This window comes from Rhineura floridana, chromosome 10, assembly GCF_030035675.1.
Source record: "Rhineura floridana isolate rRhiFlo1 chromosome 10, rRhiFlo1.hap2, whole genome shotgun sequence".
Classification (NCBI taxonomy): domain Eukaryota; kingdom Metazoa; phylum Chordata; class Lepidosauria; order Squamata; family Rhineuridae; genus Rhineura; species Rhineura floridana.
In genome coordinates this window covers 23296632-23320074 of record NC_084489.1, presented here as the reverse complement: position 1 = coordinate 23320074, position 23443 = coordinate 23296632, and the positions used below count along the sequence as shown (strand labels likewise).

The 23443-nt window shown below is 41.4% G+C and overlaps 1 protein-coding gene across 7 annotated transcripts in view; it reads left to right on the top strand.

Annotated features, from left to right (window-relative positions):
* NEK11 (NIMA related kinase 11) overlaps window positions 1–23443 on the top strand; it is a 168506-nt gene that overhangs the window by 95697 nt on the left and 49366 nt on the right. For 6 of the 7 annotated variants that reach the window (XM_061586551.1, XM_061586549.1, XM_061586550.1 and 3 more), the window contains exons 10-12: window positions 1790–1909; window positions 3151–3244; window positions 5617–5755. In XM_061586551.1, the coding sequence (XP_061442535.1) occupies window positions 1790–1909; window positions 3151–3244; window positions 5617–5755 (353 nt within the window). Of the gene's footprint in view, window positions 1–1789; window positions 1910–3150; window positions 3245–5616; window positions 5756–11478; window positions 11629–23443 lie in introns of those variants that run through there. The other variant, XM_061586554.1, reaches the window with a different exon arrangement.

The following is a 23443-nucleotide window of genomic DNA, read 5'->3' as shown; positions in this document are numbered from 1 at the left end:
GGTTCCAAAGTAGCAATTTCAGTAGCACGGAGATTTCGCATGAAGATAATTTGCTTTGTGAGAATATTTACCTTTTTCAGACCCATTCATACTATGCACCCCGCTCCTAGTACCATGGTGCCTGCTGCTGCTACTTTCTGTTTTCTGAGTCAGTCACATGGGTGATCCTCCCACTTAGGTATCAGGCAGCGAATGGGTGGATTTCGCAGTGCTGTGGAGCCAATCGTGCTACATGATGATGTCAATGAGAACAAATGAAAGTGAGGGCAAAGGATAGAACATTTTTGCAAGGAATGTTGAAATATGGCCCCAAAAGGCACGGGAGAGAAGTTATTTCTGGTACTATCAAAAATGTGCATAAGAATGTAGGGTCACGCGTGATTATTGGGGGCAGGGGAACTGCATAATAAATTAGCAGTTCTTTCTCATTTGATAGTGATCCAGGTGATTTCCCTCCATGTGGTGTTTCCTTTGTGAAGATACAGCATTTCTCCCTTACTCAGAAGGGTTGGTACATAATTTGTGGAATTCAGCAGAGCTGCAGTGTTGTCACTTAGGATGCAATCAGAAGCTTTTGCATAATTAGGACTTTTTAAAGGGGATGGCTTTTCAGCATAAATATTTGTAATTAAGGTAATATCTGACACCTCTACTCATCTCATAAGGAAGGATAGTTCCTAATGCCTTTATAATATGCTTGAGAGTAATTAATAAAATACTGCAATATGAGCTTCATAGTCAATAGCAAACTAGTATCTTTATCTGTGGCACAGTGGATAATGAGGTCAGATGAGATAATGTGGTCATCAATATGCTTTTTCATTTCTGATGTTACTATTAAAGCACCCAGGGTACTCCTTTGTTCTTTTTCAAGAAAATAAGTCGTGTCAAATGAAGTGAGTTCAAAGGTCTAAGTTTACATAAGTTAATTATGGAATAAGCAGGGTATTGAAAATTAATGCAATTAAAGCTTTCTCATGTTAATATTCTATGCATCGTAATTGCATCTGTCCAGCTGTTGAGAATGTCCTTTACTCTGTTGATGCCAGGTGTCAGTTATTTACATTTTATGGCAAAGAGTTGCATACTAGGGAGGAAACGAATGTTAATACACAATAAAAATATGCCATGCTTCAGAATTATATTTTATTTTTATTTCAAAGTTCAAAAGTATTTATTTTGAAATGTGACTTCTGGATATTTTTTTAAAAAATGTTAAGTCTCTAACCTTATGACAATGGGTTGGATCCAGATAAAAGTAAGGGAGCAATCCAAATTCCTTGCAGGCAGCAGTGGGGCTTAATAGAACAGTGTAGTAACTGCTGCATCCAAAGCCTCATTTTGAATTTTAAAAGTCTAGAGCCTTGTGGTCTCACAATACTAGCTTCACAGGGCCCACCCTACCATTAAGCAAAGTGAGGTGGCCACATCAGGTGGCAGATGCTGAAGAATGGGGAACAGATAGGGCTCTGGGTCCCACGCACCTTGCCCTGCACCCTCTATTCTAATGTGTGGGATATACATTGTTGTTGTTAGTAATGGTCTATCACCAGTGTTGAAGTAGGAGTCAACTGCCAGTTTGGTCAGCTTTTGTTCATGGATTGGGTGGGTGGAGAGCTGCCACCTTTTTCTGTACCTTAGGCAGCAACATGTCTTGGACTGGCTCTGCTCGTGGCTTTTGGGGTCCTGGACTATATATTTGAATTTTTGAAAGCAAATGCAGGTCAAGAGAATTTGCTTGACAATTTCACCTTCCCCCCACACACTTCTTTTTAAACCTTCTGTTCAGGCAGAAAAAGGTTCATCTGCATACTCTGAGGGCTCTCTCTGAAGTGCAGAAGATGACACCACGTGAACGAATGAGACTGCGAAAGTTGAGCATCGCTGATGAAACAGCACAGAAGCTAAAGTAAGAACCACAGGGTGGTAGTTAATGCTAGTCCTACTCAGAGTAGAACCATTGAAGTTAATATATGACTAATTTAGGTTCATTAATTTGAATGGGTCTACTCTGAGTAGGACTTAGTTGAATGCAACTGTCAGTTTGATATTTGCCACCAGAAGGAGATCCTTCAGTATCTACATTCACATGACAAGCATTTAACTTGTCTCCAGAAAGGAACTGGTTTGCTATCATCAGTCATCATATCAGCCTCTCCCATATGTCCAGCAGCCCTGAGAATGGGAGATCTGGACATACCTTGAAGTACAGGAAGAGATGCAACTGCTTTCTATTTCTGGAGGAGAAACAGAATAGAAAGGTCAACCAAAGCACTCTCCAAACTCCTTGATGTAATTTTACTTGCTCTCCTTCTGTAAGATGTCTCTTCTTAGTCCCTCTGATACACCAGCCGCAGTGAGTGGAGTGATCATTTGCTTGCACCCAGGCCAATTTTGCCCTCGTTGTTTTTAGATAGCTGTTGCTTTGTTATGCCTTCCTTCTCTGTGCCTGTCTATATAAAGGTTTCTCATGTATTTGAAGGTGCTGAATGATACATATACCCAAATATATTAGGGTGCTGGTCTGCCTTATTGTGTATAAATGAAATGAATAGAATTTCTGCCCACTTTAATTTATGTTAGTGTACCCATAGAGCCGTCTCCCTCCCAAGCCTTGGGTCCTGAGATGTTGTTGGACTACAACTCCCATCATCCCCAGCCAGCATATCCAGTGGTCAGGGATGTTGGGAGTTGTATTCCAACATCTTGGGACCAAGGTTGGGGAAGGCTGTCTTAGAGCCATCTCCTTAAAGCCAGCTCTGTTTAAATATTTACTTTGCATTTGATCTTAAGAGCCACTTGCAGAAAGAAGTTGGTGGAAGGAGACCTTCCTGCCACTGCACCCTCTGAAAAACCCTGATCTGAAAGATGTCTGCCCAATTTGAGTTAGTTCCCTCTTTCCTCAGCAGCCCCTCACAACACAGCCAACCCCATTCAGAAAGTTCTCCCTATCCTCAGGTTTCAGGAGGTGTCAGGACAGGAAAGTCTTTTCATAACTTCGTTCCACAAGTAAAAAGTATTAACATTTACTTCTCATACAAGTTGTAATCCCATTGCTCGAATGGCTCACGCTAAAGGAAGTCACTTGAAATTTCTTACTATAGTCACCATTTTGTAATGCAGAATTACCAGCATTGTCATTCTTTTCAGACAGTTGGCTGAAGAAAAATATCAAGAAAATCTCAAAAGAATGCAAGAGCTTAGATCTCGTAACTTCCACCAAGTGAATATAGATGTGCTTCATGTAAGAATGGTTTCTATCCTTTGCTTGCCTTTCCTAAAATCCAGACATAACTTTTATAATGTTTCCTACCTCTGTCCTCTCTACCTGTCCTTAGATCTCTATAACCCCCCAAAATGTCAATATAATCCAAGGGGTAGACTGGAGAATGGAGTATGATTCCAATCAATGTAGCCTCCATACTTAAAGCTATCTCAATTCACAGTAATGCAGAATATTTGTAGACAGAAAGCTGGCATTAACCCCAGATTTAGCCAGATTAGCCAGTAGCTAATCATTTATTTGTGCTGTTCCTTGGCCTTGTCCATTGCCTGCTTTTGTAAGACCCTCTGGGGAGATTTTGCCCATGCCTCGTTCTGAGAACCATAGGGCCTTTAGAGTCCTAGGCAATGGCTGTTGTGCTAAGGGTGGTATCTAGGTGAGTGGTGGTACAGACAGTGGCATCTACAGCATTAGCCAGCTGGTAAGATTTGAGCAGAGGCTGCTGGCAAGGGGGGATGGGCTGAGGAAGCACTGATCTACCATCCCTCCTGATCTGCTGCTTGAGACAAGGGGCTCACCTTGGTGAATGGGTGTACCAGCGCTGAGAGCTACAGCTAAAACAGGATAAAATTATTCATGAAGGTTACTTGCTAAATGCAGAGAATCTTTCCTTTTTGTACATCACTTTGGCATTTCTTATATAAAGCAATTAATGTATTCTATAAATAAATAAATAAATAAATAATTGTATTGAGTATGGAGTATCCCTTTCCAGTCCGCCCTGTGATTCTGAGATCAGCATAACAGAGCTTTAGGACTGAGTTCATTGTAATTCTGCCTTGCCCTTTTTCACAGAGATAGACTATTCTGCAGCTAACGATTTTCCAAAAATGAAATAAATAATCCTTGTAAAGCTTTCCTAGAGGCATGTAGATTATTAGCCAAGAGGTTAGTGTTAATTGATATCTGGTCTAAGTCTTGATGGTACATTTCTTTGGACTATCGTATATGATAAGGAGATGCTCTTTCTCTGGCAGAAGCATGATTTCAAAACACATAAAATATCATTGGCAATAGTAATGTGCTTGGTTTCTAAGAAAGCTCGCAGCACTGTTGTTTTACACTCATTTGCAAAATCAGTTGGAACAACAAAAGATGAAATTATGACTGAACATGAATTGCTATATTTTAAGAGCATAATCTCTGAAATGCTATAGTTATAACAAAGCCAAAATTCATTCCAAGCTATTTTTAGATTATTGAATGGATAGGTTCTAGTTGTACACAACCAAAAATACCACATCTGAGTGTCTTTTGGTTGGTGTTGACTTGCATTATTTATTTGTTAACAACAGGGTCCACCTAAGGCAGATTCAGGCAGCCACCTCAGGCAGTAGATGCTGGGGAGCAGTGATGACCACCATCATCGGCCATTTCTCCTGAGTCCCCTGGGCATCCTCTTGTGCCACCATCCCCGCAGCTGTGATGCTTGCTTCTTGCTGAATGTTGACCTAGGCTGGCTATCTGTCTCATCTAGTCACTTTCTCCCAACTTGCCACAAAAGAAGCTGGAAAATGCCTCTGACTGAGTGAGCAGCCCAGGCCATGTACTCCAGCAGACACAGTGTATGTGGATTAATTATTCTGCTCATGAGATGCACATTGATGCCACCACTGCTGCTGCATTGCAGCATTTGTTTGAGTGAGCAGGTGCCAGGTGGAGCAGGTGCCAGCAGCAATATGTTTTGGGCCATCCCTGTTAACAAGATATCTGAATTTCCCAAGCAGGTACTGCGTTCAGCAAAAATGTGCACTTATTCACTGGGATCCTGACTTTGCTCCCACTGATGGGAGTGCCCCCTGAACGGAGCTCTGTTTATGTGATACTCTTGCCACCAGGAGGGAGGTAACTCTTTTCAAATCCAGTTTCCCTTTTCAGTCCCTTATGTCCCTTGAAAATTTGCTCTGGAGGGTTGTGAGCAGCATGAAAGGCAACGCAGGAGGCTGCAGGGGAAAGGGGAAATTGGAGAAAATTGCCTCCCCACATCTGCCAGAAAAATCTTTGCTGGATCCTAATCCTGTCTGTGAACCAAAGGAGCCCTGTTTGTGGAAGCTTAGTCAGAATCTAAGCCATTGAGTCTCCATATTCTTTCAACTCTTATTGAGCAAAGGAACAACAAATGATTTTTATAAAGTAAATGTTCTTGGCAAGTTCACTGGTTTGCTTCCCACTATGCATGATGACAATAATTAGATTTAATGTTTGTTTCAAAATCAAATTATAGTTCTTACCAAAAAAAAAAAATTCTTAGAGAATTCCAGCTGTTGCCCGATCAGGATACCTGTTACATTGTGACCATATTATGATCTGCTGTTTATCTTGATTCAAATAAGGAACCTGATCAACAGACTGAAGAGCATCTGATTAAATCTCAACCAGTCACTACATTGGACTATTTATCCGTAGGATGTGATGATCAACATAACAGTGATACAGCAGGCAGACTCTGTATGTCTGACCCTGTGGGGCATGGTAAGAGTTTAATATTATATGCTGTGTTAATTCCTTATCTAGTTAAAACTAGATGAGACACAAGATGTTTCAGTCTGAAAAAGATGTCTGTTTAGTCTTCAAAAAGGTAGAAAAATTAAAACTTGATTTTAAGGTGACCAGAGTCTATTTGCATTTGCTCTGTACAATGATCAATATTATATTTGCATCCTCCATGTATGTATGTATTTATCCCGAAGCTGCATGTCTGAAGCAAAGAATCCATCAGAAATCAGTAGGACACAAATGGTTCTCAGATCTCAACTGTTCAGAGAGTTCAGCCTATGAATGTGGATCAATGTGTGATGTATCTAATGCTTATATGCAGAAGTTCTCCTTACAGTGAACAACATTTCCACCTAATTGGTTTGGGCCAAACTCCAAAGCCTATGATAAGCTTTGCAAGGCTTCATCAGGGACGTGACATGGTCCTGGTTATACACTACGCCACTGAACCAGAAGAAAGCTGTGGGAGTTTTTATAAATCATTCACAATTTACTTAAATATATTAAAACATTTGACCTGCACAAGTTCTATCACTCAAGGTGCTACATCCTAGGATAGATCATCCTCTCTCTTTATGGAAGCTTATCTTGTGTGTGTGGCATGGTTGATTCAGACTACAGTTACATGAAAAATATGAGACCATTTTAATTTGGGCTTTTATACACCTTTCTTCATGGGAAGGCTTCCCATACAAGCAAATTGTAAGATTTGAAGTAAGCCTCAATACCAGCCTGCAGGGTTTCTGCAGAAAATGTAACACAATTTTTATTTTATTTGAGCAGGATTTGAAGGATTAGGGTGGCTGATTTAAATTCAGATTGTTCTATTCATTTCTGTTGATTACTTGCTTTTTGTACTCTGGATTTTATTGTTTGTTTTAGTTTGTTTTGAGATGCTTAACTGTGATTTTAATACTGAGTTAATAGCTTTATAATGCTATTATTGATATTTTAGTTTAAGCCACCTAAAGTCTGCAGAATATAACTGAACAACAAACAGAATAAATCCCTTTATTTTGAAACTGCGTTTCTTGATCCATGTGACAGGTATTAGCTTTCAGCTGCTGCAAAATCTGGGGTATCTGTGCCCTAAGAAACTAAGCAGCTGTTCCTGAGTAAGAGTAAATGAATAGCTAAAACACCTACCAGTCAAGATGGAAAGCTGTTGAATTCAGGGCTGTGTTATGATAACCATGTTCTAGTTCTTACTGACGGCGCAATGAGCAGTGATGGGTATTTTACTCCAAAGGCCTGGTATTTAATTTCCGTGAGTTATGGATTCAGTAAATCATTATGTATGATAACCCCCCAGGATGTTAACAGGGTTGCTACTGCTTAGATTAAGTTGAAAGAAAATGCTTCATCAAATGACAATTTAATTTAACTGGGAAAATGTGTGAGGGGCCTCTCTTTAGTATTAGTATTAGGGCTCATTTCACGGGGGACCTGGATTGCTATTCTCAGAGTTTCGATGTGCCACAGTCCAGACCTACGTGTTGCTCCAGTTTGTGTTGGTTCCTGCTAGTCTGTGTTGCTGACAAAAATCAGGATAGGCTGTGCACATTGCTGGCTTTACCTATGAGGTTCTTATGGGAGAAGCACCTGCCTTCCCAGAGACTCCACTCAGTCTCCACTGGGAGACTGGGAAACTACCATCTGGGTGGGCCTTTTATAGGGCAGTCAGATGTGGCTTACATAATCTAAATGTTAGCTTTAGACAGTGAATGGGATTACCTGAGGTAAGTGTCACTGAACACAGAGTGGACATGTATAGGATTGTGTTGCCAGGGACTGTAGAAGCGAAAGACAGAGCTAGAGATGAATGAATCGGTCATTTTTTGGTCTGTGGAAACAAAAGCAAAAACAAGAAAAAAAGTTATTGATCCAACATGTTTCAGACCTACTAGTTCTTCTTCAGGGAAATTCAGAGGCCAGTAGTTCAAAATTCAGATGGGTTACCTCTTTCCATTCTTATGCTAGACTTTCTATTCTGTTTCTTCTGTGAGGGTTTCTATTTCTTTTTTATTTCTTATGTTATTTGTTTTGCTGGGCTGAAGAATAACAACTTCATATTGGAAAAATGAGAAAGTAAGAGAAATTGAAATTGACAGTTTTGCCCATTCTTAGAGTAAAGCCGCCTGAGAGCATAAGAAATAGAAGGGGTAGCACATCTGAATTTTGAATTACTGGTCTCTACATTTTTCTTGCCTACTCTATTATTTTTTGCTTTTGTTTCCAGATGCTTCCAGGGAGTGCCCATTTTTGTTGGACTTTATTTCCAGTCTCCGCCAGTTTTTCATTTGTTGATTCTTACATCTGCTCTCTCCTGTTGTTATTTTTAAACCAATTTTTTGCCTACATTTTACCCTAAAATGCATTTTTTGTGTGCATTTCAATACATGTTTTTGAGCTGAGAACTGTGTCACAGCATTGGAAAAGTGGGGAAACTGAAGATAACTGCATTCAATCTGTGTATTAGTGTGGGAAGTATGAATCAGGCTTGAACTAAAATGTGAACCAAACAACATTCTGGAACATCCCTAAGAAGGATGCTGGGTTGTTGTTTTGGTATTTTAATATGTTGTAAATCACCATGGAGATCATTTAATCTAAATGTAAAATATAAATCTCTCTTAATAAAATAATGTAGACAGTTCTGGGATGAGAAGAGCTAAATGATACTTGATCTCAGTAGAAATGATGGTGAAATGAGCACTATTTAAGACACTTCTGGCAAGGGAGGAGACAAATGGCAAGAGGCTTTGCTACCTCACCACTCCCTTTAATGGAATGGTCTTGCTTACATGTGTGGATGGGTTTTTTCCCAGTTTTCAACTTTAGTTTTCAAGATAATTGGTGCCTGAAAGCTGAAGCTTACTAGGTTACATGAGCAGAGACCAAGCAGGCTGAGTTGGAGCCAGGTATGACTGCAGAAAGTAGGGTGGCCAGATGCAAAATAGGACAAATAAGGGCAAATAAATAAGGTAGTTATGTAGATGTGAGGTGCAGCTTGTCATGCAAGCTATGTATGCTCAGATCAGAGCTTGGAAAAGTTACATTTTTAAACTACAACTCCCATCAGCCCCAGCCAGCATGGCCACTGGATTGGGCTGATGGGAGATGTAGTTCAAAAAAGTAACTTTTCCAAGCTTTGGCTCAGATCCCCACTTCTGCACAACTATTAAAGGTGTAAGAGCCCTATCCTTGTTGCATCTGGCCACCATACAAATAAGTGGTAGACATCACTAGCAAGAGTGATTGTGGAAACTTTAACTATACTTTTCTGTTCTTCAGCTGTAATACAAAGAAGTAGCATCTCATCAGTGGAGGTTTTGAGATTTTGGTTGATGTCATAGGTAGCTAGGCTTGTGTTGATAGCAAGTGGAAGAATCTTTGGATTTACTAGCTCTTACTGATCTTTCTACTTTTTATATTTAGAGTTGTATCTTTTTTAAAATGTTGGAAGTGGGGCAAGAGCAACTTCTGTTTGGGTTCTTTTGTTTGTACTTCAGAAGGAAGATAGAGTTAGGTTCCTCCAGCTGGCTAGGCTCTATCTTTACCTATGCTCTTCTCTACCTAACTTCCTTCTGTTGTAAACTGATATGCTCAGGGAAGCTGATCTGCTCCTGCTTCCTTTGTCTTCTTCTTCGACTGTCTGAGGAGAGAGGAGTGTCCTGCCCAGAGTCCAAGACATGAGACGGAGGCGAGGTTTGGTCTAATTCTCATTTTACTAATGTGATGGTTACATCCAAAGCAGTGCGCTTCATAAACCTGTCTACTCCAGCTCACTATTTTCCCTAGCTAAACTACCTAAACAGTCTCTGCAGCATGTGGGGAGAGTTGACTTAGCACTAGAGCCTGAGTGGGCACCTGCTTAAATAGGGAAGGTCTTCGCACGTAAACGACGGCTCCTCTGAAGTTTCACCTTCTGAAAGTCTCTCTTCTCATGCCTTCTCACACAGGGCGAGGGAGGCAAGGCTCCAACAGCCCATCTGACAGCGGGGCTTCTCTAGGTGCCGGCACGACCTCAAGGAGTGGGAAGCTGGTTGGTGGGGAAGTGTTTGAAGTGCTGGGTGGGAATTCCTGCGTGAGTGGAGTTGGGTCACTTCCCAACAGTTCAGGCAGGGAGCTCGCAGACGGGGCTGGACCTGCCTCGATGGGGGTGCTGGCCGAGGAAGTCTGTGGGCTGGCTGAGTCCTCCTTCAACGCCCCCAGGGACCTGGCCCTCATCTGACTCCTCTCCCTGATCTAACTCCCCTTGCGCCTGGGACGCAACAAGGAGACATCTCTGTTTTTGTTCTCCTGAACCATGTGGGCAATACCCAAGTCTGGGCATTGTGCCTCCAACTTAGTTAGAATTAGGTATGTCTTTCTCATCTACTGTGTATTTCTATAAATAAGGTAGAACAAGCTGATGATGCTTGGCTTAAATGTCACACAAACTTGTGTGGGAGGAAGCCACATTCTGGAAACTACATCCAGGCGGGAGAGATAAAATTTGAAAATCAGGAAACAAAAGAGACAGGAATGGAATACAATTGTGTGCACGTAGAATATCAGGGAAGGATCATGTAAGAGTGGAATCAAAACAGCAGGAAGAATTGGTTGTTCTTTCAAATTTATCTTTTCTAATTATTATTTGTGAGGGGCTAATAGATCTCCTTTTTTACCCGTTAACTATGTATTTGAAAGTGTAGCTGAACACTCTAGAGACCTCTACACAGAGATCTTAAAAACCCCTGCTCAGGTTTTCACATGGCATTGCGATCAGTGCTTGATAGATAGAGAATTAATGGGCAGTTCAAAGTGCTGTATTATTCCCATTTATTACATTGCATTCACGCCTCAACCCATTATCCAGTATACTTGTTCTGCCCTAGGACCAACATGCCAGGCTGAAATGGATAATTGTCAACAAATTCATGACTTCTAAGGGTTTATTGTTAATTTTCAAATTATAACGTTGATCTTAACTTTTCCTTTGAAAAATATGCATCTGTCAGCTAAGGAGATTTAAAATGAAGCTGCATGACTAATTTAAAATGTGGATCTGAGCTGAAAACATAGGGAAGAAAGGCTGAAACTTCACAATTTTAACACAACCTGAGTAGTACCTCCTTTTGAGGCAATTTTCCAGTATTTTCATGATCTGTGGTGGCAAGAGGAAATGTATTGACCAATTGCCAACCAAGCAAACACTTCCTGTCTTGCCAGCACAGGAAGGAATGAAAGCCCAGTGCAATGTGACCAGATAGATGCCCTAAGTGAAGCAAGGAGATTGGTGTGTGGAATCAGGCTTCCATGTGCCCATTACTTAACTGGATCAGGAACCATGCTTAAATCAGATGTACATCAAAATGAGCATCTGAATGTGGATGCTTACTATCTGTGCTGCATTGTTTTAAGTGCAGTGCTAATCTCATCTTTGGAATGTGGATGTGCATTCTACTGAAAGAATTCAGTATGGATGGATAACTGAGCAAGTGAGCAAAAGATGGATAAACATCTGGAGGACGAGAGGTTCCCTGCCATTAGGCTAAGTAGTAATGATATTATAGTTGCCACAGCAGGCAGACATTACATAGCTACATTTTATGGAAGTTTGTCAGATAATTCAGATTGGTTGTGCAAAAACAAACATTTCAAAATAGTTTTTAAGAAAGCTTTACTTAACATTGTGATTCGTGCATTCTACCTAGGGATATAGAAAACAGATGGATGAAAACAGACTGTCAAGTGGATTTCCTTCCCTCTGCCCATTCAACCCCCATCATGGCATGGACTATTGCTTTGAATATAATTTGGTTCAGTTCTCTCCAGTGAACATGTCTTTTTAAAATATGTGCACGTTATACATAGATACATAAATCGTTTTGCAGTTTAAATTATTTACATATGCATTGATGTATAATTGCTGCTGTCCCAACAGGGGCCTCATTTTTCTGAAGTCTTGTTTGTTCACTTTGGCATGTATAAGTTATTTGCTTCTATGGGCAACGTATAGGTACTAAGGGTGTAATTCTAAACATGTCTACAGTACTTAGAAGTAAGTCCTATTAAATTTGATGGGACTTAAGTGGGATTATGTTTGTAGCTGTAATGTGCTTCCTCCTGTAAAATTTAAAAACCAATGGAATGCATCATTAATCTTTTCATATGGAGAGAAGTGAACTCTTTTTTTACGTGTTGACTTTATCTGTGCTCCTCAGTTAGTCTGAGAATTTCAAGCTGCCAAACACAAAATCATGTTTATCACAAACATTTCAAACCTAAATCGGCTTGAGCATTATGCTTCAGCAGATGCACACACAATTATTTGCTGTATCAAATGTGTATTTATGAAATAAAATGTTGCATTACAAAAAGGGTTATATAAGTGGCATAAAGTGCCTGTAAAATGTTTAATATGCCCACAGGAATTCATAACAATCCAGGATAAAATTAGTAAAATAACAAGGTGCTAAATTGTTACTTTCCTGATGCCTGAATGAGGAAATGAAACAAGATTAAGGGTAAAATCAGGATAATAAGGATAATACTAATCCCACTTAATGGGAGTAAGCCCAATTGAGTTAAATGGAACTTATTCCTGAGTAGACATGGTTAGGATTGAAGCAATAGATGTCTTTGTGTTGAGCCATTAGCCACTTCATTATCTTTGTTTTTAAGTTGACACAAACCTTTTGTTTTTGTTGGGGTTTTGCTGCAAAAGACTGACAGGGCTAACGTTCTAGAAATCCACTAACTTCAAAAGGGAACATACAGGGAAGGTAATTGATCTATAAATATCTGTTGATGGCTGAGATATGGATGTCTACCATGTGCTGCCTGTAAAAAATTACAAATATTTCAGTATTTACAGATGATGAAACAGAAAAATGATGTGTGCAAAATAAACCAATTGCAGTGGAATGGAAAATACTGAATGAAAATGTGAGTGATGTTGAAATGGTTTGAGACATGTTTGTACGGCCCTAATCCTACCATTCAATTTCAAATGAATGTTAATGTTGGGCAGTTTTTGTTACAGAATCTTTTTTAGCCACTAACCTGGCAGATTTTTTTACTTGAAATAAGTCACTAAGGTGGTGTCATGGCCCCATCAGAGGACTCATCAGACGAGGATGACTCAGGAGTAACAGCAGCAGACCCAGAAGGAGAAACAGAGGAAACTCCTGAGAACCCAGCTCCTTCTCCCCCTCAGCTGCAGAGCACCTCAGACACAGCTGAAGCCCTTCAGCCAGACGCAGACAGTGAACAGGATACTCCCCCCTCACCTGCAGAACGTAGACAGCAGAAGGGCAGGCCTCTCCACTTAAGGCCAAAACGCTGAGGGCTTACACCTGCTGACAAATCTGCTCCTTAAAAGTCAAACCTTGGCTTCAGCTTGTTGCTGACTACAACGTCAGGCTTGACCACTGTGTGTCTTCCTATCCCCTGAACCTTGACTTGGACTGATCTCTCGGCAAACTAGACCCGGACCTTCACTGATGTCTCTTCTGGATTTCTGGCTTGGCACGTAACCTTTGAACGGCCTCTACCCTTATCTTGCTTCCTCCTTGCTAGCCTGGCAGATTTATAGCCAAGCTGCTGGCTGAGGACTTACGGTCTGGCAATTACCAAGGAATCTCCAGCCCTGCCTGCACCCCCACCGACACTGCTGTCTCAGTGAAGAGCTGACAGGTGGTATGGCAATATTTGTTGATTTATTTCATTTACTTTATGGATCATAACTGGAATCATCAGTTACTACAACTATATACTTATCTACATACCTATGTACCTTGGGGATGGGGGAGAATATCCAACAAAATCAAACCTGGTACCAGATCCCGACTGAATTACCTAGTTCGCTATCCCTTCGGAGCGGCACTGATCTCTTGTGGCAGGCCATGGCTGTAATCGGCATGGATTTTGTGGCCGTGACTGCAATTGACAAGAAATATTTTTTTTGAAATTTCCCTGCATTTTCTGTAATTTTTTTGTAAGTAAGATGTATCAACCACAGAATTTCCATTTGTTCATTATATAAAGGGAAAAAATTTGCAATATAATGCAAACAAAAATTGGCTTTATATGTCTTCAATGCTAATTGTTAATCATCCTGCAATGTCATGTTTTTCAAACAAGATATCTCAGAGCATTATGAATCTTTTGCGTGGGAAACATTGCAATGATGAGACTGACCCACACTGCCTGTCTCACTCTGCCCCCACCCCTCTTTTGTTGCTGCTGTCCTGAGCTAACCAAGGACTGTCTCTCTCTCGCTGTCACTCTCTCTGTGCTAAATGCATGTGTGTCACTGTGTGACTGACAGTGTCTGCGCGGTGCAGTGGGATGCCGCCGCCATCGGCCTGCCTGCGCCTCTCCCACACTCTCTCAGGCTGTGTTTTTTAGCTTTCTATTGCCACCTCTCATGAGACCCTTGTTGATGTTCAATCATTGGCGCAGCTCCTGGTGCCCTGTCTAAGTGTGAGAGTTTTTAAACAATAGACCAGGAATTCATTGCTTAAACCAGATCATAAAGCAACCTAAAAATTACGCAATGTTTTTCTCCGCTGCCAAAAAACTACATGGAATTCTGTCATTTACATAAGTATTTACAAAAACATTTACATAATTTTTGCAACCCCCCAAAAAAACCACCTGCTGATCGAACCACCCCAAAAAAAGCACACAGCAGATCGAATCAGCAAGCACCAGAGAAAGCGGAAACAAAAAGAGGACGGACCAGTAAAGAACCGATGGACTATCGAAATGCATGTTAAACGGCACCATGCAGCAAACCCCATCCCTAATATACCTACCAACAAGGTCAACCAGTGGCTTGTATGAAGGTTCTAGGCCAACTCTGGGAAGATGGAAAGAAAACACAGTTAGAATTTGTTACAGAATTTCAGCAAGAGCAGCTAAGGTTGACCAAAGTGTGTCTGTAAACACATGCCTGTGAACCTTATCTTACACAGGTGTTCATGGAAATATCACTCTGGGGATTCACTGGAGATGATTGCACAGATATTGCAATGGACACCATTACTTTAAAAAGATCAATATTATCTTTCCTCTTTGGGGGGCTTTAGCAAGATGCAACAAATATTAATCTGAATGAATATCAAATATTTACATAAAATTTCAAACAGTGAGTAAAATGACTGCAGCTTGAAGTGCCATTACAGAAATATACATTATTTGTGTATTTATTAAATTTATATCTCTCCCTTCCTTTCAGAAGGAGCCAAGGACAGCGAACAAAAACTCTAAAAGCACTTTAAAACCTCTTAAAAACAAAAAAGCTTTAAAATATATTAAAACAAAACATCTTCAAAACATCTTTAAAAAAAAAACTTTGAAAACATCTTAAAAAGCAATTCCAGCACAGACACAGACTGGGATAAGATCTCTACTTAAAAGGCTTGTTGAAAGAGGAAGGTCTTCAATAGGTGCTGAACAGATAACAGAGATGGCGCCTGTCTAATATTTAAGGGGAGGGAATTCCAAAGGGTAGGTATCACAACATTAAAGGTCCACTTCCTATGTTGTGCAGATGGACCTCCTGATAAGATATTATCTGCAGGAGGCCCTCACCTGCAGAGCGTAGTGATTGACTGGGTATATAAGGGGTAAGCTGATCTTTCAGGTATCTTGGTCCCAAGCTGCGTAGGGCTTTGTATACCAAAACTAGTACCTCGAACTTAGCCCAGTAGCTAATGGGCAGCCAGTGCAATTCTTTCAGCAGCAGGGTAACAGGTTGCAGATATCCTTCCTGTGTGAGCAGTTGCACCACTGCATTTTGCACCAACTGCAGCTTCCAGACCAACCTCAAGGGCAGCCCCACATAGAGCTCATTACAGTAATCCAGCCTGGAGGTTACCAGCGTGTGGACAACAGTGGTCAAGCTATCCTGGTCCAGAAATGGCTGCAGCTGTCTTACCAGCCAAAGCTGGTAAAAGGCACTCCTAGCCACTGAGGTTACCTGGACCTCTAGCGACAAAGATGGATCCAGGAGCACCCCCAGACTACGGAGCTGCTCATTCAGAGGGAGCACAACCCCATCTAAAGCAGGTAATTGACCGATTATCTGAACTTGGGAATGACCAACCCATAGTGCCCTGTCTTGCTAGGATTGAGTCTCAGTTTATTGGCCCTCGTTCAGCCCACCACCAAGTCCAGGCACCCGTCCAGGGCTTGCACAGCTTCTCCTGATTCAGATGTTACAGAGAAATAGAGCTGAATATCATCAGCGTACAGCTGACAGCTCACCCCAAATCTCCTTATAACCACTCCAAAGGGCTTCATATTGATGTTAAACAGCATTGAGGACAAAATGGTTCCCTGCGGCACCCCACAGCACGACTGCCAGGGGGCTGAAAGACAATCACCCAATGCTATTCTCTGAAAATGACTCTGGAGATAGAATTGGAACCACTGCAAAACAGTGCCTCTGATACCCATCTCACCAAGTCAGCTCAGAAGGATACCATTATCAATGGTATCAAAAGCCGCTCAGAGATCAAGGAACAATAACAGGGTTGCACTCCCCCTGTCTTTCTGCTGATAAAGATCATCCATCAGCAACCGAGACCAATTCAGTCCCATGACCAGGCCTGAATCCAGATTGGAGTGGGTCAAGATAAAATTGCAAAATGGTTTGCCTGGACTATAATTTTAGACAGCTGCTATGAGAGATGTGGAGATAGGGATGGGAGAGAAATTTGATTCAGTTTGCATTCAAAGCTAAATTTATCAAATTTGCATTTTTGGAGAAAATATAAGAACTGAAACATAGCCATCCTTCTAAATTCGCACTTACCTAAATTTTACGATGCATTTCTCCAACAAACCAATATTTCTAAAAATGTATATGTTAATGGAAAATGTGCTTTAAGATTAATATATTTATGAAAGTAACATACAAAATGTGTTAGGAGAAATTGCTTGCAAAAAGGTGTACATTATTCAAAACTTCATAAAAATGTGTTTGCAAGGAGAAGTTTAGGCTGCATTCACACATGGGGCTAATAGCGCTAGTTTAATGGATTAAAAGGGTAGCGCTTCTGTCCCGATTTCTAAAATCCCTTTCACACTGCAGTACCTCTTGTGATAAGGAACAGTACTTTTTCAGCCGATATAGCGGCATTTTGCGCAACTGTCTTTCACACCACTTGCTTTCGTCCCTCACCCATGCACACTGTTCCCCACTGTGTAGGAGGTCTAAGATCTTGTCCTGTTGCCATGCAAGCCCTCTTCCTTTAGGATCTGACTTTTTAAATTGTTTTAGTTGTATCAAGACGTGTGTGTGTGTGAAATGCTGCTGCTATCTGTGCCGATGCCGCAATACCGGTACAACATTCTTCAAGCCAAAAAAGAAAAAAACCTGTGCGACTAAAGGGCAGGAACGCACTGCATGCTGGGATGCCTGTCACGTGAGCGGCGGCAGCTAGCGAAACACTCCCGTGATCTTCCGGGTTCCCAGCCTTGCTAACGGATTATTTCTGGTATCATTTATTGTGGAAATTAGCGCTACACTTGTTGGCGTGTGTGCGTTGTTGCGTGAAACAGCATACATTACGTTGGAGTTAAGTTGAGCAAGAAACTTCTTCAGAGCATTAGAGCATGTTAAGTCTTTATTAAGACATTAAGGCTTTTCAGCAGTTTCCCCCCCCCTCTAGCTCTACAGCACATTTCTCTCCGAAAGCAAAAGTAAGACAGCCTCTCAGGTCAGCGGCATGATGCAGAAGGACACAACTCACAGACTCTGTTAGAACTTTCCCAGTCTATATCTTGATGGTTACCATAACAACGGCCTTCACTGTCCGTTCCCAGACTGGGCAAAGACATAACTCCTCTTAACTTTCAAAACTTTCAGACTTGATGGAAAACTACTAGGCCTCATGCCAACAAGCCCCCCTTTTTCTCATCATGTCTGTCAATTACAAAGAAATCTCAACAATACATAGTCATACAGTAATACATTTCTACAATACCTCTTGCAATACATTTCAGTACATTGCATCATACATTTTCAGTTCAATACAGTTCAAAATTACATCTCAGTACAGTTCAAAACTTTATTCACTCAAACTTTGGTTGAACACATGTCAAATAAAGTGTCTCAGGATCCATGTCTACAACTTTATTCATTCCAGGACTTGTTATTAATCCCACGGTAAATCTTTCAGGCGGTTTGCCTAAATTTGCTCTTGTAGAGCGTCTTAAAGGAACCAGAGCTTCGGCTCTCTCTGCCCCCCCATTTGTGCTTGTACTTGTGCTTGTGCTTGGCACCGCGTGCCCAGGATCTTCCATTTCCTCAGCTTTTCGTTTCTTTGATCTGCGTTTCCCACAAATGAGCTCAGTTAAAGCATCTCTGAGAGGAATTTGTGTACCTTCCACTTTAATATTAAGATCTGGCTTAAATGTCTGTGATTGTGTTCTTGTTCGTGTGTCATCTGTTCCTGTAAGAATAACTGTCTGCCTTTGATCCCAAGGCTTTTCTGAGACTTTAATGCTTCTGCTCAGAATTAACTGCTGTGTTTCTGGACACCAAACTCTGAAATATGCATTCTGAAATCCCAAAACAAAACCTTGCTGTGCTCTGGGCGCAAGCTTGCCCCTCCTTTTTCCCTGTGGAATGTGGATCCAGCACCTTGCCCCGAATTTTTGAATGTGTTGTATTTTAGGCTTTCTGCCAGTAAGTTTCTCATAAGGAGACATTCCAAGTGCACTGTGTAACACCCTATTGTGAATGTAATTCGCATAAAGAATTGCTTCTGCCCAGAAAGAATTCCCTAAACTGCAATCCATCAGCATGGCTCTCATTGCTTCCCCAAGCACCCTATTTTTTCTCTCAGCAGTTCCATTGGAAAACGGGCTAAATGGAGCAGTGAAATTCTGGTTTATTCCCTTGCTCTCCAGAAAGTCACTTAACGCTTTGCTCGTGAATTCCCCCCCATGATCTGAGCGTATAGCCCCCACCGTGACGCCGTGTTGAGTTTCGATTCTCTTAATGAACAGTTTCAGCTTCTGCTCAGCTTCACTTTTATGCTTTAACAGAAAAACATGACAAAATCTTGAAAAATCATCTACCAGTACCATGAAGAATTTCGCACCTCCTCGTGAAGCATTTATTGGCCCTGATAAATCAACATGAACTAGCTGGTAGGGAGCTGTTGTGGTTCTCTCAGCCTCCCGGTTTGTTGGTGCAATAGTCATTTTAGCTTTATTACATGCATCACAATCCATTAACTGTCCACAATCCTTTAAACGCATGTTTTCACTGTGCAAAGGGGTTTTCTTTATCGTGTCAAGGTTTGCATGCCCCAGCCTTTGATGCCATTCATGGACGCAGCCCTGATGTACCTGTGCCTCAGCATTTAACACAGCACACCCTGCTTGACTGCTCTTTATTACAAACTGTGAATCATTCAGGCTTCCCTGCATGCACACTTGATCTCCCCTCATTACAAAACATTGGTCTTTGTGAAACAAAATTGAATAATTACAACTCACCAGTTTGCTCACTGATAAAATATTATGAGCCAATTCCGGAACAAACAAACATTCTGACATTATTCCAAGCTTGTCAAACTTCACCAGACCTTTAGCTTTCACAGATTTCCGTGATCCATCAGCAAGTAAAACAAAGTCTTTCACTTCTTCTGAAACGTAAAACAAACGTCTGTCTTTAATTAATATATGGCTTGCACTGCTGTCAAGAAGCCAATTAACAGGTCGTAAATCTTGAGACTTCTGTTTACAAAGTTCACACTTCCCTGCTTCAAGCCTCCGTCCCTGGAGTTTCGCTTGATTGCACAGTCTTTACGGAGATGCCCACGAGCCCCACAGGCAAAACAAGACTTCAGCCGCTGCTGCTCCCGCTTGTTTTCCTGTCTGCTTTCGACAGCCTGCTCCGGTTCGGCATTTTTATCCTCCTTGCTTCTGACAGCTTCCATCGACTCGGCTCTTTTCGCCTCCTGTCTCCGCTGCCATTCTTGGGTCAGCTTTTCCTCAATAAATGCAACGTTCAGAGCTCCATCAGGCATGGCTTCAAAAGCCATGACCATATTATTCCAAGTCCCATCGAGTGAAGCCAGGATCAGATAGGTCTTCTGAAGTTCAGAGTGTTCGACGCCTCGGTCTGTCAGCTCAGCAAACAGGCGTCTGAATTCCGTGAGATGCTCACACATGTCGCACTCACCCGTGAAGCGCATTTGATAAAGCTTCTGTGCCAAACACAATCTAGATCCCGCGGTCTGTTGCACATGAATGCCTTCCAACCGGTCCCACATCTGTTTGGCGTTTGTAACATCTCTCATGTGTAGCAGTTGAGAGTCTGATAGAGCCAGAAGTATAAAAGCTTGAGCTCGCTCATCGTTCCTAGTCCAAGCCGCTGTAAGGGGTGCAGGGGGTGTACCTTCAATAGCTTCCCATAAATCTTCTTTTACTAGCAAAGCCCGCATTCTCGGCTTCCAGCTGCCATAATTCTTTTCATTAAGCCGTTCCATCGGCAAGCCTCCCCCAGACAGGTTTACAGCCATGTTGCTCACCTCCGTCTGGTTCAATCAATCAAGCTGCCCTCTCTGGAACTCCATCTGCCATTCAGACCAGCAACTTACTCCCGTGTAATGCACTGTGGATCTGGGCCCAGGACCCCTGTTGGCGTGTGTGCGTTGTTGTGTGAAACAGCATACATTACGTTGGAGTTAAGTTGAGCAAGAAACTTCTTCAGAGCATTAGAGCATGTTAAGAGTCTTTATTAAGACATTAAGGCTTTTCAGCAGTTTCCCCCCCCCCTCTAGCTCTACAGCACATTTCTCTCCGAAAGCAAAAGTAAGACAGCCTCTCAGGTCAGAGGCATGATGCAGAAGGACACAACTCACAGACTCTGTTAGAACTTTCCCAGTCTATATCTTGATGGTTACCATAACAACGGCCTTCACTGTCCGTTCCCAGACTGGGCAAAGACATAACTCCTCTTAACTTTCAAAACTTTCAGACTTGATGGAAAACTACTAGGCCTCATGCCAACAACACTTGCACTACATTCTACCAGAATTCCGGAGCTACCCAGTATGTCATGTGAAAGCTCAAATATAATGTGCAAATTACTAGGTAAGAAATTGTCAGAATAACGGAATAAAATGCAGTATGAAAGCACCCTTACACTAAAATGCTGAAAATTTTTCATGAGGATAAAAAAATAAAGTTATGGAGAAATGTGAAGAACTGGATTTAAGATTGGAAAAATTAGAAACAGAGAACCAAAAGTGACAGATCCTTCCACCCCTAGGTGGAAATATGCTTTATATGTAATACAGGAGGGTGATAGGGAACCTGGAGGAATGCAGTGAAGGTCTAAATGTACTTGGAGGACAACTGCAAATGCAGATGATTGGGGTTTGGCGTACTTGAGGATTCAGAGGCAATAAAATTAGGGAGCTGCCAATCAACAGCCAGAAAACTGGTTTCTAGGCCCAGGTGGTGATGGCGTGGCTGAAGGCAGACTAGTCTTCATAGGTCATCCTTGAGTGAAGTCCACTCACCACCTTGAATTTCTTAGAACCCTCCAAATATGGTTCAAAAACAGAAAAGACTTTTGTTTTGGGATGCCATTAGCTTCTGCTTCCCATACGAATCCTGGCTAATCCTAGAGAAAAACAACAAACATGGTTGAGAAGCAGGAACACAGGGAGAGGAGACAATGTTATGGAATGTTATATCCAGCTTAGCTGAAGAAGGGATCTTGCTTCAGCTTGTGAGAGCAGGCCTGAAAAGAGTGGCATGTAGCAGAAAAGTGAGCCATGATACTGTCTCCACAGCAAACTGAATTGGTGGAGCAGCCTCCTAGACAGAGGACTAAACAAAGTGGAGACTGAGAGGTGTCCAGTTATTTTAAAAATGTCTTCCTGGCAGGAAGCTCTAACATGAAGGATGATCTTGTTAAGGACAGGGCTAGATGGAATTAAAATTTAAATGTTAATTAACTCAAGTACTGAGTCATTACAGGTATATCAATACAAGTTTCCCATTGTACAGTGACAGAATGGTCACAAAAGATTTCTGGACAATTGGAACTTGTGGCCAAGTGACTGAGGTGTCTCTTGTGAGGAAAGGTGGAGATGTTTCCCAGGAAATGTAAATTTAGATTTAATCCAATTACCAGTGGAATATGTTTGCCGGAGGATCCCATATTGATACTGTTTTAGGATTAATTAGTGCAAAATAAGGGTGTCCACTTGCATTAGGTGTGGTAAGGATTACAAGGACTAATTTAGGCTTGCACATGTCATTATTATGCATATTGGTTGTTGCAGGGGAATTCCCTTGTACAGCATCTGTTATGAAGAATATGTTTGATGGGAACCATTGGAGCTATTAGGGGTACACTTAGCTGAACTACCATAGTTTTCTCTGATTTCTTTACATTGACATCACATTGCTCAGAGCCAAAATAAATATGTAATTCCAGCGCATGTGCAGAGTTCCAACTGACTTGAGCTTCTCAGTAACAAAGATTGCTGTTTTATTTATTTATTTATTCGATTTATTAGTCACCCATCTGGCTGGTTATCCAGCCACTCTGAGCGACGTACAAAAGCAAAACATACAAGAACATGAGTACATCAAAAAAACTAGACACCTTTTAGTTTTCTTAGACCTGAAGTAGGAATGCCATGTATTGAAACAAGGGTAGATTTGCTTTATCTGAAATACAGGAATACCCTGAATAACAGACACTCTTTTAACAGACACTCGCTATAACAGACATTCTCCGACTCCACCATGCTCCACTTAACATACATGCACTTCGCAATAACGGACACTGACGGAATGCCTGAACTTGCGTTCCATGTGCCACGTGTGTTGCAAAGCGTCGTCTCCCAAAGCATTTACAGCGACTCTGAGCGACTGTCCTTTCTCGTCTGGTCTGCTTCATCCTTGTTTTCAGTAAATATTTAAATTGTTAAATTCTTAACTACAGTACAGTACTGTACTGTACTGCGATCGGAGCTCTGCCTGCCCCATCCTAGGTCGATGGCAGCAGTGTGTGTGTGTGTGTGTGGGGCACCTCATGCTCTTTACAGTACTGTAGATCCCCCTGATTTTGTTTTATACCTATTGTCCCATCTTCCTTTCCTGCTTTAATTGATTGTGATAAAAAAATAAAAAATTCTTTAGATCCCCGATTTCATTTTATACCTCTCCATTGTCCCATCTTCCTTCCCTGCTTTAATTGAATACTTTTCTCTCTCAGCCTATCATTAGTTCTGGCTTTTGCCACTGCTGGCTTGTGTGTGTGTGTGTGTGGGGTGCATTGGTGTGTGGGGTGTGCATTTCCCTTGCCTTCAGTACAGTACTGTACAGTATTACGTACAGTACATAATGGCAGATACAAAGAAAAGTCATAAATCTATCACCTTAGATATGAAGCTTATTTTATTTTATGTTTATTTTAGTTATAAATGCGTTATTTACATCAGTTATGCCCGTATATGACGATTGCAGTGCAGTACACACATCGATAAGTTGGAAAAAAAGTGGTACTTCATTTTAAGTACATTTTCACTTTACATACACGCTCCGGTCCCATTGCATATGCTAATGCGGGATATTCCTGTACTAGTATAGAATAAATAGAATGGGTGATATTAGTTTTTGATGATATAT